General features: G+C 50.8%; 1 protein-coding gene across 1 annotated transcript in view; it reads left to right on the forward strand.

Moving 5' to 3' along the window:
• Window positions 1-1194: 1194 nt before the first annotated feature.
• The window catches only part of rtn4r (reticulon 4 receptor), a 31004-nt gene continuing 13267 nt past the window's right edge, over window positions 1195-18931 (forward strand). Inside the window, exon 1 of the mRNA XM_029162435.3 lies at window positions 1195-1741. Within this exon, the coding sequence (XP_029018268.1) occupies window positions 1720-1741 (22 nt within the window). The 5' untranslated portion in view covers window positions 1195-1719. The remainder of the gene's footprint in view (window positions 1742-18931) is intronic.

Here is an 18931-nt window from a genome sequence, read left to right on the forward strand (position 1 = left end):
ATAAATAATCTCCACTGTGAATGCAACTATTTATCAGCAAGAGATTGCAAACACATTTACAGAATGATTCCTTGTCTCGCGCCGGCAGGGAATCATCTTCCACAGATGAGGCTGTTCCGTCTCTGTCCGTGGTGCTGAACGTCTGGTGTCATGTTCGTCAGTAGGGGGCGTGTGCGACCTAAAGATAACAGCACCGCCGCCGTGCATCCAGTCCTCCGGGAGTTGAGCAAAGCCAGCATAGCAGCAGACAGTGGATGGGCTTCCGCCAACCAGTGCCCGAGTGCCTTTGCTGCTCATTAATCCAAACGCTCTGCGGACTCGCTGCATTTCAACAAAGAGACAATCAACTGATTTAATGTTGGTCGATACTGTTTCAAGGTGTGTGGATTCAATTTAAATGTCATTCGCACGAGATACGGCCAAAATAGTTCATGTGTGGTTAAACAATACGGAGGACATTTTAGTATCAGTAAGTTGGAGGCTTCGTTCCGTCGGTCCAGTTACCAAGCACAGCCGAACCCCTATTTTCTGTCGGATATCGACTCCGCCCCCGCCTCGTCCCTCGCCGGAGGGAGCGCGGTCCCAGCAGCGGCCCGGGCTCGTCGCCTGTTTGGGCTGTTTTCGTATGCATGCGCGTGCCTGGCCACGTCTGATCCAAATAGATTCGCCTCACGTCACCTTCTACCTACCAGCAGCCGCCCACCCTCGGCGCATAAAACATTTATTAGAGCGCAGCCCTGCGCTGCAAGAAGTGTCTGCCTGAATAAGTCATTAAGTGTCACTTTCCCTTTTTAAAAGTCTGCCGATTATGTCAAATGAACCCGCGTGCTCTCGGAGTTGACTGTGTCCGTGCTCTTCATAATCTACGGGTGTCGAGCAGCCAGACAGGAAATAGAACCCGAAAAACAGCTCCTCGGTTTTATTATTAATGGTAATGACAATGACGGATGTTACGATGGCGTCTACGATAACGAACGCACACATCGAGCGTTGTGGACATGCTTTACGCACGAGGGGTTCACAAACCACAGACATGTCTTGACTGAAATGAATATTGCACTTTGAGATTCGGGAGAAATATTCCTGCAGCGTGACACGGACTCATAAAAGTCTCATCTGTGAAATCTCTCTCTCTCTGCCTCTCGCCAACAAACGCACCTCGCGGCCCCGCCCTCCTTTTCCACCTCCCTGTGGCAAACGCGCACCAGTGCGGCCGCGATGCGCATCCGCTACACACTTTTGTCGGTCTGCTTGGGAAATATACAGCGCTGCGAGTGACTGGATACGGTTTCATAAAATGGATTCGATACGTTTTTTTCGCCCGCGTCGTTGATTCTCCACTTCTTCCTCGTTAACACTTTGAGCTCTTCTCCTGAGCTCCTCGCGCGTCCTATATTTTGGGGAGGGTGTCGACTGGCGCGTCGAGTCTGCTGTTCCCAATCTGGATGTTTATTGTTGACTATTTTTCAACCTCTCGTCCAAATGACTGAGCTCAGGTGCAGCCGGAGACGTGGCTCCCCTGTCGGGAAGACCTTCGGCTAAAGTTTGACGGGCGCGGGGCTTCAGGCTGTCCGTCTCCCACCGAGCACTGGATCTGAAATTACCCACAAATTGCCACAAACGGCGGATTTCCTCTCCGACCCCGTCTCCGCGCTCGCTGGGATTCATTCGACTTGGATTTATAGCCCGCAGCTTCTGGATTTCGCCCGCATCTAAATCATGAAGCCCGTTATTATGGACGGTGAGTAGGCATCGGACCACAGCACACCTCTGTAAAGTTTCCACATAACGCAGGCAGGAGAATCCTCCGGGGTTCGTGCGCACGGATAAAACCCACATCGGGCAGTCTCGCTGCTTTGTGCGGAACAGACGAGCGCAAATAACGGCCCAGATGGTCCCCAGTGGAGTTGACTCTGTTGGCTCCCGCACACTTTCTTGAAACTGGTGACAAAAAGCACGTAGAAGCCTCATATTGATAAACGACTCTCCTTTTTGGAGAGGGTCATCACGCAGAGTCAATATCCGTCACGGATGCTGCGGCTGTTAACGACCTTGACTCACTGGCTCTTAATTAAGCCGTAATTCACCGCAGATTTTGCGCTGCGCAGTGTGTTTCTTTGTGTGTTTGCGTGCATCTACTGAGGAGCCCGCGCGCGTGAGCGGCTGCGAGGTCTCGTATCGGCCGCGGTGGTCAATATGCTCCGCGTGATATCGCAACTTAACCCGGGCGTCCGCGCGAGCCCGTCTGGAGGCTGCGCGCTGAGCTTTTGATGGAGTCCGCAGATGGTGCGCTCGGCGCCTCGATAACAGCGCCCAAGTCTCCGGCTTCTTGGCTTCTGTGTGCTGGTTTGTGGCATCGTCCCACTCAGGGCGCCGACGGAGTGAAAGGAAACGGAGCTCCGTAGTTTTCACCAATTGCACTTGGAGCTGTTCTCAGGAGGACGGCGCTGCTCCTCGTTCCCACCGGAGCAGGCGAAGGATTCCATTTCTTGGCAGGTGCAGGCTGTAGGCTGCCCGTGCGCGCTCCCGCTGGCCTGTGCGCGTTCGCGAATAGGTGGAGGAAGGAGGAGGGACTGGGAGGGGGATGCACCTGGCATCTCAGTGCGCCTGCACCGCTGATTGTACCCGCGGCTGTTTGTGTGAGTGTCTAATGCGGTGCGGCGGAGAGTAGCGGTGACACGGCGTGTGACGAGCAGCACCTCCACGAGAGAAGTGCATGTATGTAACATCCAATTTGTTCCATCAAGAGCCTGTGGAAAGCTTCCTGCCCCACCCCTGCACGCACACACACACACACACACACACACACACACACACCACACGCACGCACGCACACGCACGCACACGCACGCACGCACGCACACACACACGCACACACACACACAGACACACGCACACACACACACACGCGCACACGCGCACACACACACACACTGATCTTCTGTTCTCTCTCTCTCTCTCTCTCTCTCCCTCTCTCTCTTTCACACACTCTCACACACATAATGCTTATGCAACGCGCTGCGCACACTCTCCCGTCCTCACGTTGTTCATTACTTGACTAAAACTGCAGGATTATGGTGAGAAAGCTGCAGATTATTGTGGGCCTGCCGAGTAACTTTGCATTTCACAACTAGGAAAATCAAAGAGGCACATCCACTTGTGCATTCTCTTTGATATGTCACAGGGTGATGCAAATTCAAGTGCACAAGCCTCCGTCGGCGCAGAATGGCTCTGGGTGCCACGGACCCTACAGGCAGGTTTTCATCATCCAGCTGCTGGTGTGATTTAGCACCAGGCTTCTGACACACACCTCAGCCTGCTTTTCCTCTTGCTCCTGCAATTATATCTGGTATCCATCTCTCAGCATCCTGATTTGGCCGAGAAAATATGGCCTGTCATGGCTTGTGTTTTAAGTGCCAGGGTGGGGAGGCGCTTTCATTTACAGTCTCAGCATATAATCAAATGCCTCGGTGCGAAAGCTGCTGCTTTGGGTGTCGTCGCTCGCTGTCTGCCACCAAATAAAGCTCAAATGAATGTTTCAAACTGTGACTGTGGAAGTGAAAGATTGTCTTCGGGAGTTTTAGGGCATTACACAAAGCAGGCGTTTTTTCAATTAGTTAACTTTGTTACGGGTTTGGCAGCGCCTTGCCAAAAACCCTGCCCTATTTTCTAAAATAGGCCACTCGATGCAGCATCTGAAGTGGCAAGATAATTGTCGAGAACATATCAAGCTGTAAAGAAAAACATGGCACGCAAAAAAAGGGAAACAAAAATAACAATAGCTGATTTGCATAGCGGCATTAGGTGGGATCAAACATCACGCTGCCAGCTGACAATGAGACACGGCATCCTCCACATCCTGAAAGCCAGCGTGGAATTCACGTGTCTCTGTGAGGGAGCGATGGGGAGGATGATGTGGGGTCTGAGGAAAGGAGGGAAGGAATGACCGCAGGAAAGGAAAGAAGGAAGCTCAAGGTCACGTGACTTCACCGGCTTCTCGCTTCACTCGACACCGCTGAAGCAGCTCTCACCAAGTACTCGTACGCAAGCTGCAGCCCAACGAGAAGAAAGGGGCATTCCGCCGTTTTTTCCTCCGTTGCTGAATGCTGCTCTGAACGCAGCCTTTCACCGATGGAGACTAATAGGCCGTTACCTGAGCCCCACAAAGACCAGGCATGTTCTGCTGATGCTGCTGCAGTTCTCGTGGTCACCGACAGAGGCTGAAGCAGGTCACGGTTGAGCCGTCGCCCCTTTGTGATTACATTTGAGGGTCAATAGGTGTCGACTCAGCCGTGATGAGTAAATCGTGCTTTGGCCGCTGCCCAAAATGAGACTCACTCCCGATGAGCTCACAGAAGGAAATGCTTGGCGTGTAATTAGCAGCAAATACATGGGAGCAGCCACCAAACACATGTCACTGTCATGCGTCGTCTTGTGGGAGTCGTCTGGACGCAGCGGAGCAAATAATGACTGCATTCAGAGTCAGCTGTGCACCTTGGTCTCATCTGCATACTGTAACATAAACGTTTGTCGCTGCCTTTTGACCACGGGGACCAAACGCTGTCTCCATGGACAGTTCAGTTGTTCCACGTAATCATTTGGTGCCATTATGCTGCTCGCCGTCAGCCTAAAAGTGAAGCCGCTCGTATCTGCTGCCACAGATCAGCCTGAATGTGACAGTCAGCGGGCTGTTTGGGATCGGATCTGCCACGTTGGCAGCGTCCTGCTGAGCTCCGTCCTTGAGGGGCTTCTGGTAATTGGTGGCTTCAACTGAGACTGCATGTGTTTATACAGTACACACACAGACACACACACACAAAGGCATGCATGCATGCGTGCACACACACAGACACACACATGCACGCACACACAGACACAGACACAGACACAAACGCACACACACACACGCACAGACACACACAGACACACACACACAAACACACACACACACACACACACACACACACACACACACACACACACACACACACACTGCTGGCCTCAGATACCCTTGGACCCATGGGCTCCAGGTTATCCCAGTCTCCCAGCTCTTCACTGCTAATCAGCACGACAGAGGAACTAAGTGGATGAACGAGCGAAATTCTGTTTAGTTTATTCAGAGGAAGCTAAGGGGCGAGAACGTGCATAAAGCGGTGGAAATGGAATACAGCATTCCCTCAGATTACCAGTCCTTAATCCTCTCTGTGGGTTATTATTCCACTGTCAGAATATTTGGAAGGACAACAAGCAGAAAACACCCACTCCCCACACTCCTCATTTAAACACAATAAGTGTTGGCTCTTGACTGGAGGATGGATGAGGGTGGTGATGCGGGCGGAGTCTTTATGTGGAGATTTATTTATGTCCACTGACATTGTCTCATAAAGCCGTAATAGCGTCTGCTCCCGACAGACCAGATCAAAAGCCCCAACACGCTCCTCAATCCACCGCAGGAAAAGACGCGCCACAGAACGCTGCATCATCAGAGCTGAGCTCCCAAACCAGCACCCCCCCCCCCCCCCCCCCACTGCCACATGACGGGGCTGCAGCGCCCAGCGTGGACGAGCGGAGCCGCCAACGTGTGCAACGCATCGCACTCCGTTGCACCGTGTCGTTTTTCAGTCTAGGTTTCAGTGGCTGCGGCCGCGTCCCTGGGATTCAGCGTCCACGGAGGCTGTGACGCTGATTGTAGCACAAAGGGGAGGCTGAACGCAGTAAATTGTTAATTAGCGGAGCAGAAGTCGCTCCTAAATTAGATGCATGAATGGAGCCATGTTGGGCCTCATAAGCCGGGAGCTCCTCCTCCTCCAGGACGGACGGACGGACGGACACGAGCGCCGATGGACCTGAAGCACGTCCTCCGTGAACCATGACGACGAGGCAGGTCTGAAAACAGACTGCAGCAGCAGCGACGCTTCCGCTGAGATCATTAGCGTGAGGATCTCCTGAGGAACAATCTCAGATTTCAGTTTTCCTCTGCAGCTAAATAAATATTGTGATATTTATAGCCGTGTGTTTCTCAGCGACGCAAAATGGACTCCGCACCGATCCTTGTGATCATCCGCTGTGCGCCGCCTGTTGTTGTGAGTAGTTTGCAAACCTGACAGATGGGAGTTGGTGTTTTGATGCTGCGTCTTACTCAATGCCTGGCACCACATCACTGCGGAGCTTAAGCCAACGGGGGTCACCTTCCTCTGTGCGGATTGTTGGAAGCTATTCTTCACCCGTGTTTAAGGCAAATTTCTTAGGGTCCGTTTCAGAGGGAACGGGCGAGTTGCATAAACAGCTTTTTTTCATGTGAAGGACAAATACTGTGCGGTGAATTCAGAGGCTGCGGGATTTCAAAAGGCAAAGAAGCACCTTGAGACGACCGGAGGAAGGAGACCGGCTAATGACACAGAGGCCAGACAATAGGGGGACAGACAGACAGGCAGACAGACAGACAGACAGACAGACACACAGACACACAGACAGACAGGCAGACAGGCAGGCAGGCAGGCAGGCAGGCAGACACACAGACAGACAGGCAGACAGGCAGGCAGGCAGGCAGGCAGGCAGACAGACAGACAGACAGGCAGGCAGGCAGGCAGGCAGGCAGACAGACAGACAGACAGACAGGCAGGCAGGCAGGCAGGCAGACAGACAGACAGACAGACAGACAGGCAGGCAGACAGACAGACAGACAGGCAGGCAGGCAGGCAGGCAGGCAGGCAGGCTGATAGACAGACAGACAGGCAGACAGACAGACAGGCTGATAGACAAACAGACAGGCAGACAGACAGACAGACAGACAGGCAGGCAGACAGGCAGGCAGGCAGACAGACAGGCAGGCAGGCAGGCAGGCAGGCAGGCAGACAGACAGGCAGGCAGGCAGGCAGGCAGACAGAGACAGACAAACAGACAGGCAGACAGACAGACACACAGACAGACAAGCAGGCAGGCAGACAGACAGACAGACAGACAGACAGGCAGGCAGGCAGGCAGGCAGGCAGGCTGATAGACAGACAGACAGACAGACAGGCTGATAGACAGACAGGCAGACAGACATACAGACACAGACACACAGACAGACAGGGGTTCGCAGGTTGTGACTTTCACCTTGTACCACACTTCCATTAAAGCAAAACGAAGCTGTAGAGATGCGTTTGCACTGTGCTGCTGAACGCACTCACACTCACACGTGCCTCTGAGTCGGTGGTCGTTCACGCCTGAAATATGTTTGAGGCCCTTCAGAAGAAATAGGCTGCCGCTCCTCAGCTCAGGGGAAATAGATGTGTTCTAGACGTGAAAGCTCGTCATGTAACGATGCTCAGCGCTTCTAACGTCTCCCCGTTCCATGCGCTTCATGGAATCAACCCAGACTTCAGGTGGTTCAGGCGACGTTCCGTCAAACGCAGATCAGTGTCGGCCGCTGGAAGTGAGGATCCGACGGCCCGAGACGCAGGAGCCGAGCAGAACCTCCTCCACGCAGTGGAATCAATGAGGATCCCCGTCGCGTGCGGCGCCGGCAGCGCTCCGTAACCTGCCCTGAACGAGCAGCGCCGCTGTTTATCTGCATGTAATTGGACCGGGCTGCCCTCGCACAACAATAAAGCAAACAGCCACAAAAACAGGAGCGCGTCTGGTGCCGAGACGCACGTCTGAGCTGCGTGGAGCGGGTTCTGCTCTCGTCTCCGGGGCCCAAAGTGGGTTATTCTTATTAAAATGCAAATCTGACAAGTGTGCTTCAGCGCTACTCTCCCTTTGTCTCTGTGGACTCAGTGCCAAACACACACACCTCCTCTTTCTTTACAATCTCTGCCTTCATGCTCACTTTCTCCGACCGCTCCCGTTTTCCTTCTAATTCTATTACGGCTTCACCTGCACTCGCGCTGTCGCTCATCTCTCTGTCTTCGCTCTCAGGTGTAAATGCTGATTATCTTGTGTAGATATCAGGCCACGGCAAATTAAATGTGACCACGCTAGCCTGCCAGGACATCCATTATAATGATATCTGAAATCTGCTGGGCTCCGGGGCAGCGCTGAGGGGGGGGGGGGGGGGGGGGGGGGGGGCTTGGGGCGGGGGGGTTGGTCTGCATGGATGTGGCGGCTGCTGACGCGGCCTTTAACCCGCTAATGAGTTTGTCACATATCGGACCTTCTGCCGTTTAAGTCGTTGAATTCCAAAGCTGCAACGCGTCAAGTTGCATTTCGTCACACGAGAGTTGGCTTCATTCCATGACGGATGTATTCATACTCAAGTATGTTCTTCTCGTCATAATGTAAATCTGTATCCGTCTGAAAGTATTATGTATGATTATGTCACGGCGCCGTGTGGGATTGAAACAACAGCTTTTAGTTCCTGCGGTGCAGCTTTTTGACACGCGCCCGACGCGTCACAGCGGGGGGTCGACCTGTGGAAAAACGCTCACACGGAATCCTTTGACATTCAGGATCAGAGAGCACAAAGTAGGAATGGATCTAATGAGTGAAAAGACTGCACTGGGATATTTCCCTGTCACGGGCTCGCGTTCGGAACCCCTAATCAGAAACGCGGCTTGTTTTCCGACCCAGTCCATCGTCGCAGCAATTACTCAGTGATGCAGACGAGCACCAGCACTCTCCATCTCTAAGCTGTGAACAGATGATGCCGAGGGTCTGCATGATGTGTGTGAGGGGAACAACACAGGCTGATAGCGGTTCTGACGCTCCCGCTGCGCCGTCCTCCGTCCTCAGCCAGTGGAGGCTCATGGGATGAGGCTGCGCTGCCACTGGCGGCAACTTCCAGATGTACGCTGTTTTTTGTTTTTTTCTCGTTCCAAATGTGTTTATCCGTTTTCCATCTCCCGCGAAAGGACAGAAACCGCTCCATTTGTTTGGATAATGAGTTTTGACAGATCAGACCTTTTCTCTGTTAGAATAAATCAAAGCCTGAAAATTTCCACCTGGCACTTTCAAGAAGTAATTGATGAAGAAACCGTTACCATATGCTTCCTTAAACACAAACTAATTCAGCTCTGTGCCATTAAGTCAGCGGAGGTTAATTTTGCTGACATGATTTTGTAATTAGTGGAACGGTTTGCGGCTTGTTTTGATCCACCGCCTGTTTAAGCTCCTTTGTCTTGGGCAGATTTTTGGTGGTTTCAATAAATCTTTCAGTGCTTTTGCTGCAGGTAATTGACAGGTTATGTTTTCTCCCCTCCATCGCTCCCTTGGAGGGCGTTAACATATTGAGTTTCGTGACTGACTGTGAAGTGATTCCCTCCATGACTTTAAAAGGCGTTGCGTGAATAGGCTGCACATTATACCACCGAGAAATAGGAGATGGGAGAGAGCGAGAGAGAAAGAGGGAGAGAGGGAGAGAGAGAGAGAGAGAGGAGAGAAGAGCGGAGATAGAGAGGGACTATAGAGATGCGCTGAGTGATGAGAGAGAGCGAGAGTGAGAGAGGAGAGTAGATGGCAGAGAACGAGTGAGAGAGCGAGAGGAGAGAGGGAGAGATGAAGACGAGACGGGCGAGAGGGAAGTAGTGAGGAGTGAGAGAGAGGGAGAGAGAGGGAGAGAGTGAGAGAGAGAGGGAGAGAGAGAGAGAGAGAGAGAGAGAGTGAGAGAGAGAGGGCAGGACTGCTCCACTTTCTCCACTCACGCTCACTCCAGTAGGTTTCCTGGTAGGACCCCACTCACGTTTTAGGGGGTGACTTCATGTGACCTTCTCATCTGTGCAGAAACAGCCATGAAATAGCTACAACTTGTGCTGCCTGAGCCTCCGCAGGTCGTTCCCATGCGCTTTGTTGCCCGCTCCCCAATGACACGCACATTAGGCCTTAAAACTCTTCAGGATCTGATCAGCAGCTCAAAGTCACGCCAGGAGCCCAACAGCTGGAAATCAAAGCGCAGTAGCTCTTCCTCCCAAACTCGATTTCATGTCAGCACCCGCGTGTTCCCGTGCGCTGACGTACATGACAGCCCGTCTTCTCTCTGGTCCCGTGCAGCGTCTGAAAATTGATTTTCTCTCACCTGAATAAAGAAGAAGAGGTCGCCCTTCACCCCCAACGCACAACAGATCAAACAAATACAACGAGCAACAAGAACGCGCCATTAGCAAACTCTGCTTAAATGGATTAAGATGAACGCAATCAGAACGTGCAGCAGGTCACGTCTGGCATCCCCACATTTCCCATCAGTGCAATCTATCTGCAGACAAGCAGCGCTCTGCTGCTGGAGAAGCTCCAGCGTCGCGCATTAGAAACCATAAACAGCCATTAGCTGCTCCGGCATGCGAGCGCTGCACCTCGCTGCCAGGTGGGTGAGGCATTACTCAGCAAATGGAGATCCTGGAGACTGGAAAGAGCCTGTGAAAGCGGATATGGTTTACTGACATGCACTTTATGGGCCGCTCCTTCTCAAAATAGCCTCATTTACTGAATCCGCAGGGTTTTTATTAGGGAAGCGTTTATTTGACTCTCATTGTCAAAGTTGAGGCAACAATAGTGTTTTTGTGCGGGCGGTTGACAGGCGTCCTCACGCTTCAGCCGCTCCACTGGAAACTTAATATTATGTAACTGACACTGAAGCAGCTCCTCTGGAAAGACTCCTCTGTCAACAGCAGCCCTGTAATTATGTTCTCCTCGTATCGGAGCCGTGAGTGAGCGCTGCCTGATACGGTTCTGGAGGACGTGACACCGTCTTCATTACTGGAGGAGTTCATCCCGCGCCGCCACCTCCTCAACGAGATAAAGTTGGACCTGTGCAGACTGGGACTGCGTTACAGTATCGACTGCTCATCCACTTAACAGGAGAATCTGCTTCGTTTACGACTAATTAAAGCCATTAAAGGGGCCACGCGCTAATGCAGTTCCACACAGATAACAGAAACACAGGCAGCAGTGGCAGCTGGGCTAATTTTACTGGCAGGTCAAGATGAGAGTAATTAACTGGGTATTAAAGTCACAGAGTGACGTGTTCAGCAGATGGAGGCTCGGGTGCAGAGCGCTGATACGGGTGTCGAGGATTACTCCACACGTTCCTGCAGGATCCTCCGACTTATTAACGTCTGTATTGGAACAAAAAGGGGCATCCAGCGTTTTGCTAATGAGAGCATTACACCCTGACTTTGAAAGCGACCCGTGGCTCAACAGACACGCAACGACGGGATCATAGCTATGAACACAAAAGGCAGGTTTTTCTAGAAAGCGATGGAGAGCCCGTTCCGAAAGGTGTCGATGGCGGTTCTGCAGCGGCGTGTTTGGATTTTGTGAAACTCTGTAGCACTTTGGAGAGCTCTTAGGAAAATTTATGGGTTACATCATCCACATTTACATAAAATTGTCCGGCGATTAACTGAGTTTCGCGCCGCACTGTACCAAGTTGTTACTATTTCATAACATTTTCATTATCTGCAATTCTAATGGAGGAATATGCAGGTTAAATGCATGAAGGATTTGCATAATGGCTATGACCGCACGCACACAGTTGTTATTACTGTGCAGACGTTATTTCGGCAAATGTGGCTGACGGCCTGCAGCAAACCAGCTGAAAGGGTTCCGCTCCCCACTACACGACATCCATACGAGCAACGAGGCCGTTGATAATTCAGCCAGGCAGCTGCAGCCTCCGACTCTGAAGGAAGATGCAGGAAAAAGTAGATGTTACACGGGTAAATATTCAGTGTCCAAGTGTAGACGAAACAAAGCCTGGTTCCTGCCACGAGGAGCCAGATGAAAGCAGAGCGCTGTGAGAGTTCTTCCTCCTAAGGTAAGCTGCTGTGAGCTGAATCTGCACTTATCTCCCATCCACCGCGCTGAATACAGGAAGGGAAAATAAGGGCCAGGCTTTCTGTTGCCAGATTGACTCCATCTTCAAAGAGATATTAACATAGCACCAGTTTCCCTTTTATCTTGCTTTAATTTCAAGGATGCCAGCCCAAATTAAGATGCAGCGCGACTGAAATGAACCTAAAATATCACAGTCACAAAGGAAGCAGCGAGGGAATGAGTTCTAGAAGAAGGGAAACACGCAGGTTGATCTGATCTGCGTGATCGGCTCCATCCCATCGATTCCGGCGCGACGCCTTTTATTGCACAAAACAAACGAGCTTCTGCTTCTGTAGTTTAGACCTCACGTACAGATTATGGAGCGTGACTCAGCCAACGCTGGGCTGTTAACGTTCAGCCAGAGTGAAGTCACACATGACATGTGCGTTGTGCTACTAAAAAATGCAGGCGTCAGGTGCGACAGTAACACTTCATTAACGCTGGATTTCAGCATTCAGAGACCGAGTCGCTCGACGCCCAAGGTGACGGTGCTGTTCTGTCGGTTCCGTCGGGTCCGTCGGTTCCATCGGTTCCATAGATTCCATCGGTTCCGTCGGTTCCATCGGTTCCATCGGTTCCATCGATTCCGTTTGTTCCGTCAGTTCCATCAGTTCCTTCGATTCCATTTGTTCCGTCGGTTCCATCAGTTCCTACGATTCCATTGGTTCCGTCGGTTCCATCGATTCCATTGGTTCCGTCGGTTCCATCGGTTCTATTGGTTCTGTTCCATCGGTTCCATAGATTCCATTGGTTCCGTCGGTTCCATCGGTTCCATTGGTTCCGTCGGTTCCATCGATTCCATTGGTTCCGTCGGTTCTATTGGTTCTGTTCCATCGGTTCCATAGATTCCATTGGTTCCGTCGGTTCCATCGGTTCCGTCGGTTCCATCGGTTCCGTCGGTTCCATCGGTTCCATTGGTTCTGTGGGTACGCACCGCGGGTTCCGCACACACTCCACACCAGCACTTTAACCACCGTTCTTCCACGTCGCTCCCGACTCGCAGCTGTTCCCCACAGTTTGTTTAAAGAATGAGCTTGTGATGAGGCAACGCTGCCTGCAAATATGTCAAATTACTGTGTGGTAATGGAAAGGAGCGAGGCAGGAGCCGCTGAATACCAAGCACTGGAGGCTGATGTGCGTCGCTGCAGACGTCTTATAGCCTCTGCAGATCAGCAGGGACGGAGTCTGAATTGCCTGCCACACAACAAAACATATATCAGTGGCGCGGCTGCCAGACAAAGGCCTCCTTCTGCTAGCACCACGGCTCTATATATATTTCATGGCCTTGCGGTTCTTTGAAAGTTTCTTTCCCCGCTGTGTTTGTATCTCCAAAACTTAGCAGTAAATTTTGGGCGCGTCCCATCAGCAGCAGCAGCAGCAGCGGCGGCAGCGACGTCTTGCTTCTTTGCAGCCGGCAGCATCGCCTGCCTTTGCTCCTCTAAAGATGCCGTTCTCCCCTGTGCCACGATGCTGTCACCAGCATAGCATGTTTAACATAAAACGGGGAATGGAGAGACTTGGAAGGCGACGTAGCGGGGCTAGTGATGGCGGAGAAGATCAGACCGCAGCGGGGAACATGGGGAACGGAGTGGAGGCGAGGGAGCCGCATACTAATGGCGCCCTCTGCGTTCTCGCCTCTGCTTTTCCTCCATAGGCGGCTCTTCTTCAACTTTCCTTCAGGATCTTAATGTAATGACGCGTCGCACATAGTGTTCCTGTCTCCAAGGACCCCCCCCATGGACGCATGCATCATACGCCAGGCGGGTCGGTCTGTTTGGTGCTGTCAGCCTCAACCTGTTTTCCCTCCGACCGTCTTCAACCTGAGAGTGTCTGCGCCGCGCAGACGTAACTCACCTATGGAATAATGTGGGTAATAACTGACTGGGCTAATTGACTCAGGGAGAAGATAAATGGGGCTGTGACTATCATATATTTGTATGAGTAGTTGCACACTGTACTGGAGTGAATGGTTGAGGAGGTACTTGCATGGGTTATCTGTCACAGAAGGGCTGATAAAAACAGATAAAAGTGACTAATGCTGACACGCTCTCAGCCCAGAGGGGAGGAGAGATACGAGTTCTTGCCTGGCATATGGTCCTGGACATATGTGGAGATACACAGGGATCGTGATTAAAATCTGTAATGGCCGTGAGTCTGGCTTTAATAGTGACATTGCACTGACAGACTGGATCAGGAGCACAGGTTGGCTGATCGGGAACAAAGTAGCTTCCTGTTTGCTTCAGAATAAACTGACTTGTTCGTCACTATTAGCAATAATATACAAGATGTATATCAAGCTAGTTTTTATTTCCTGGGGCAGTGTAGCAATTTAATTTCGGCCCTTTTGGAGCTGGGAACGGGTCTGATCGTCTGCCACAACAAAGCCACAGATTCTGTCCTGTCTTTATTCATCACGGTGAGTTGAACAGAAATGGTGCCATCTTCGAGTTTGCTGTCATTAAAATTTAGTTAATGAATTAGAAGTTGTCGGTGAATATTTCTCATCCAAGTTTCCGTCCTTAGTTTGGGCCAAATGCCCAAAATGCTGTATCCTACATTTGTCTTTCTGACTTGTAAATCTTTAGGAAACTCTGCACACACTGAGGTCAAAGCCAGATAATCTAATGACATCATGAAGTTACAGCAGTTTTCAGTTTTCTGACTTTGGGCAGATAAACCCAGTGTTAAATTACAAATCTGTCAACCTTCGGGTTTATCTTTGCAGAGGATGGATAAATATCAGGTCGTATTCGTACCATCTAATCCTATTATTATTTGTTTCGTTGCTTCTTTAAGCAGAAGAAAACGCGACACACAGCGGAGGCAGCGCTTCTAAAGCAACTGTGTGAAAAGATTTGACGTGACTCGTGTGATTATCCAAATGGCAATGTTTAACTGCGGGCTTCTGTGTTGGACAGGAAATGTCAAAATACGCGTCCAAAACAGAAAGTAGGCCAGAAGTCGACATCTGTGGGACCTCACACCAGCAGCACGCGGCCTCTAAACAGGTTCCAGGATTCCCCAGCAGCAGAAAGGCTGCGAGCTTCACAGTAACTCACAGACACATGTTCAGATTCCGTGTGACACCCGCAGTCAACAGGTGCCAGAACACAACAGCTGCTGCTGCTGCGACTCGCCCGCTCCGAGGCCGCTCCGGGGGGTTGGATGCCAGCGCTGGTTCGGGCTCGTGGGCGCTGGGCTCCTGCGCCTCTGCAGCCGTGTGAGGCGGTCGGAGTCGGACGTGACGGCGAGGGGGTCGAGGGGGTCGAGGGGGTCGAGGGGGTCGCGTTAGCAGAGCAGAGCGTCTGTGGGGGATGCGGGGGACATTTAATACGCGTCCTGAGGGTCTGGACAACACGTCTCACCATCAGCAATTACAGCAAATCTGCTGGATCTTAATGTACGTGATGGACGAAGGTGGAAACAAAGAGCGCGCGTCTGGGGACGCGTGTTTGCAGCCTAATCACCACAACGGGGAAAAAAAGAGCGGTTCGAGGAGGGTAGAACGACCTTTTGACCTCTCTCTCCAAATAGCAGAGGAGGAGACGATGGAAGTTGGTTCCATTGGTGCCTATTTAAAGCTCCGCGAGCCTGCGCTCCTTATTTTATCTGAGGCGGAGAGTGGCTATTGGACTCGCTATGATTGATGCGGTCTCATCTCTCAGGCTGTCACGCTCTCCTGATGAGCAGATTCTTTATCGACTGGGTTTTTCGGGAGAGTGTTAGACTCACAAGGAAGTCTAAGCCCTTTTAGGGGACAGACTCCAAATGGCGACCGCGGCCCTGATCTTCAAAGTGTCGATTTAAGTGTAAGGTCCCATCAGATAAGTTCTCCTGCAAGGATATCGGTGCGGAATGGAAGCAGGGCCCAGCAGACTGTTAGCGCTCGCTGCCAGAGCCTATTGACCGAACAGGAAATACCAGTGGTTGAATAATGGTATTAGCTAAGGTGTCAACATCCCATTGATGTTTGCTTTCATCTGGAGTCTTTCTTCGCCGCGACTATTGGCTGCTTTCTGCTGCCAGTGATGTGTCGCTGGTCAGATTGTAGTGAGCATCAATCCCACCGGCTTCTCACACAAACAAATCCCCCCGTGCATTCACATATGAAAATGCCAAACAAGGAACACAAACCAACCTCGTACAGTAGCACGTTTTAAAGTACGAGCGGATTTCCCGCCGTTGTTCGCTTATCCCTGCTCTGCGCTGTGATATTCTGTTTAGGAAAAAAAGTATATTTTCAAGAATGTAATCCTCAAAGTCTCCCCTTCCCTGCAATAAAGTGATGGCTTTGCATTTCCCTCCTAAGCTGTGCTGCCGGTATCAGAGGGCAGCCTTCACAGGCCAGATTGTGCAGCCCCATGTAATGGGCTCCTTCACTCACAAAGGGTGCTTATTTCGGCCATATAGGATCCTTTGGTCAGACTGATGCGCTGTGGAAACACTGGGTCGCAACCTTCATGTCCTGCCCCGTGTTGAACGATCTGCAACAAGCTCTCAACTGGAAAACCAGTGGAAATACTGCTGAAAAACCCATGGAGTGAGATGCTTCACTTTGTGAGAAACCTGCCTCTCTTTCATCGGCCCTTTCACCTTTTGTATCTTGCGCCGTGTAAGCGAGCCGTGGTTAAGGCAACCAATTTGTTCCACTAAGGGAAGCAGAAATGCTTAGATAATAGGTCTAAGTATCAGGGGCTGTCAGAGCTACAGCGCCACAAGAAGACAAAGACAAGATCAAAACTGGGAAATCAGGCATCGACTTTTGATGAGCATTCACTACATGATGGTCGTCTCTTACTCTGCTCTTTATTGCTGATAGACTTCGTCTCCTGGGGTTATGATCTGTCTAGTCCACTCTTTGAACATCGGAGATTCGTGGTGTAATAATAAAGATATGAAATATTATTTATTTGGGCTTAAAATGTCTTTTTTCCCTCTGAATCAGATTAAAGTCTTAAATGTCTGAAGAAAACCGGTCTTTAAAGTTAATCTGAGCCCATTTAAAAGCAGAAAACAAGGCACGTGAGCGCGATTGGTGCCTTTGAGCTGATGCTCATTCCCAATTGGACTGAAGGCACTCCACATCTGGATGCGTCTGTTTTTGAACCCGCCGCTCTTGGAGCTGTTGCCTGTTGCCTCTGTAACAGTCGTGTCAGCACAGGTTGGTGAAGCAGACGCTCATGTTGAGATGCTTCAGGCCTCAGTGGTGTCTCAGTGGTCGCCTCCATATTCTGCATGGTCACACAGGACAACCACAGCAGTTACAGTACACTATATGACGTTTGTGCGACCTTGTCATCTAATAGCATTGTACCATAGATTACAACAACTGTGCTGATATTTTATAGCACGGATCGAAACCTTAAGCTGCTCCAGTTCGTTCTGCTGTTGTGACCCAGGTTGTCAAAATGATTAAACTGCTAAACTTAGTTCAAAAACAATGAGGCAAAGCATCAGAGCTCCTCTTTTGTGCGCGGCGCTGACACAATCTCCTGTGCAAACACCTTCTCTGACACAAAACAACGCTGCCTGAACAGCTGAAGAACACACGGGCAGAAATGGAAATGAAGTGTGAGAAAACAAAGCCGACATTTGTGCTGCTGCTGGAGACGCTGGTCTGTAGTTTACCAGCGTGTCGTTCAGCTGGACCTGAACCCTTTACCTTCTAATTTAACCCGGCCTCGTTCCACTGCCTCCAGCAAAGCGCGGCCGCGCAGCGGTTCTGTTGCAGCACACTCACATCCTGCTCCTTTGTCTTTAAATAACTTCATGTCATTTCCTTCGTCCAAACATGTTTAATGTGAACGGCTCTGTGTGTTTCTCCATTCGCTTTGCCTTTGCCTGGCATTTCACAGCTGAATCATTACATATTATTAAATCAAATCTGCTGCTGGCGATACAAAATGGAAAATTTCCAAAGTCGAGCGGAAGAAGGTCTAGTTAATGGATCCCATTCTTTTTTGTCTTGGAAATAATGAATCTTTCTTTTAATGCAGTGCTGACTTTGATGTCGATCCACGGGCGTCTATACCATTAGTCATGAAGCTGTCTGCTCCTCAGTGCTTTACTAACCGTCCATGTTTCTGTCTGATGAGGCGAAGTGAGAAAATTATAGCAACATTAATGATAAAACAGTGGCTTCATAATAATTAACCACTGCCAAGGCCCCGCCCACTTTCAACACAATCACATCATACTTTGTGCTGTTGTTTTATTTGCTCAATACTTTTACATTTTAATAGAAATAAGACCTTGGAATTCTTGATTCATAAACAGTATGACAACACTAGTGTTGTAATCTGAGAGAAGATGGGGTTGTGGTGCAGTCGTGATGAAGATGTGTTCCTGGGATGAGGTTGAACACTAGGGGGCAGTCTTGAGCCTTCCTCTCCTGTCCATAGCATATTTAGGCAATTACACCTCCTCTCTCTTCTCCCATCCTTTAACACTTTAGACGGTGTGAGCGCTCGCGTGTGCATGTGTTCGCTTCACGGCGCTGTCTGCACGCGACAGACTGTGAACTCACACATTTGTTCGTATTTGGGTGTGGGCCTGCGTGCGGTGAGCCCCCGGCGCTAAACTTAATCTAAAAATAACGTTCATGTGGCGACATATGGTTCTGATTGAGGCGCTTTGTGTGGAGCTCTGGCATCTTGGATTAAAAATGGATTGCCTCGCCTTCATTGCCCCCTCTCTCTCTCTCTCTCTCTTTCTCTCTCTCTCTCTCTCTCTCTCGTGCCCCCTGCACACTCTGCAAAGCCTCCGCTGCTCCATGCTGTCTCTTTACATACACCATCCCTTCCCTCATCCTTCGTTCTCCCTTGCTTATGTGTGCAGGCACATTATAGGGTGGCCACATTCTCTTTCATGCCTTCTCCCTCCTTCGTCTCTCGCCCTAACCCATCATCTCCTCGCTATCGAGTGTCTCGTTGCGAGGCGGCTCCTTTGCAGTGCCTGCCTCAATTTGAATCAGTCGTCGCGGTGCGGCGTCACCTCGGGCCTCCTGATCAAATCCTCCCAGCTGATGACTGCTTTCATTCCACATTTAGCTGCCTCATTTCCATGTTGCTGCCCGCCTGCTTCCCATAATTCCTTGCTGGTGCGGGAGCGGTGCTGCCCGTGTCTGCTGGTTTGTCTGCTG

Source organism: Betta splendens, chromosome 9 (genome assembly GCF_900634795.4).
Source record: "Betta splendens chromosome 9, fBetSpl5.4, whole genome shotgun sequence".
NCBI lineage: Eukaryota > Metazoa > Chordata > Actinopteri > Anabantiformes > Osphronemidae > Betta > Betta splendens.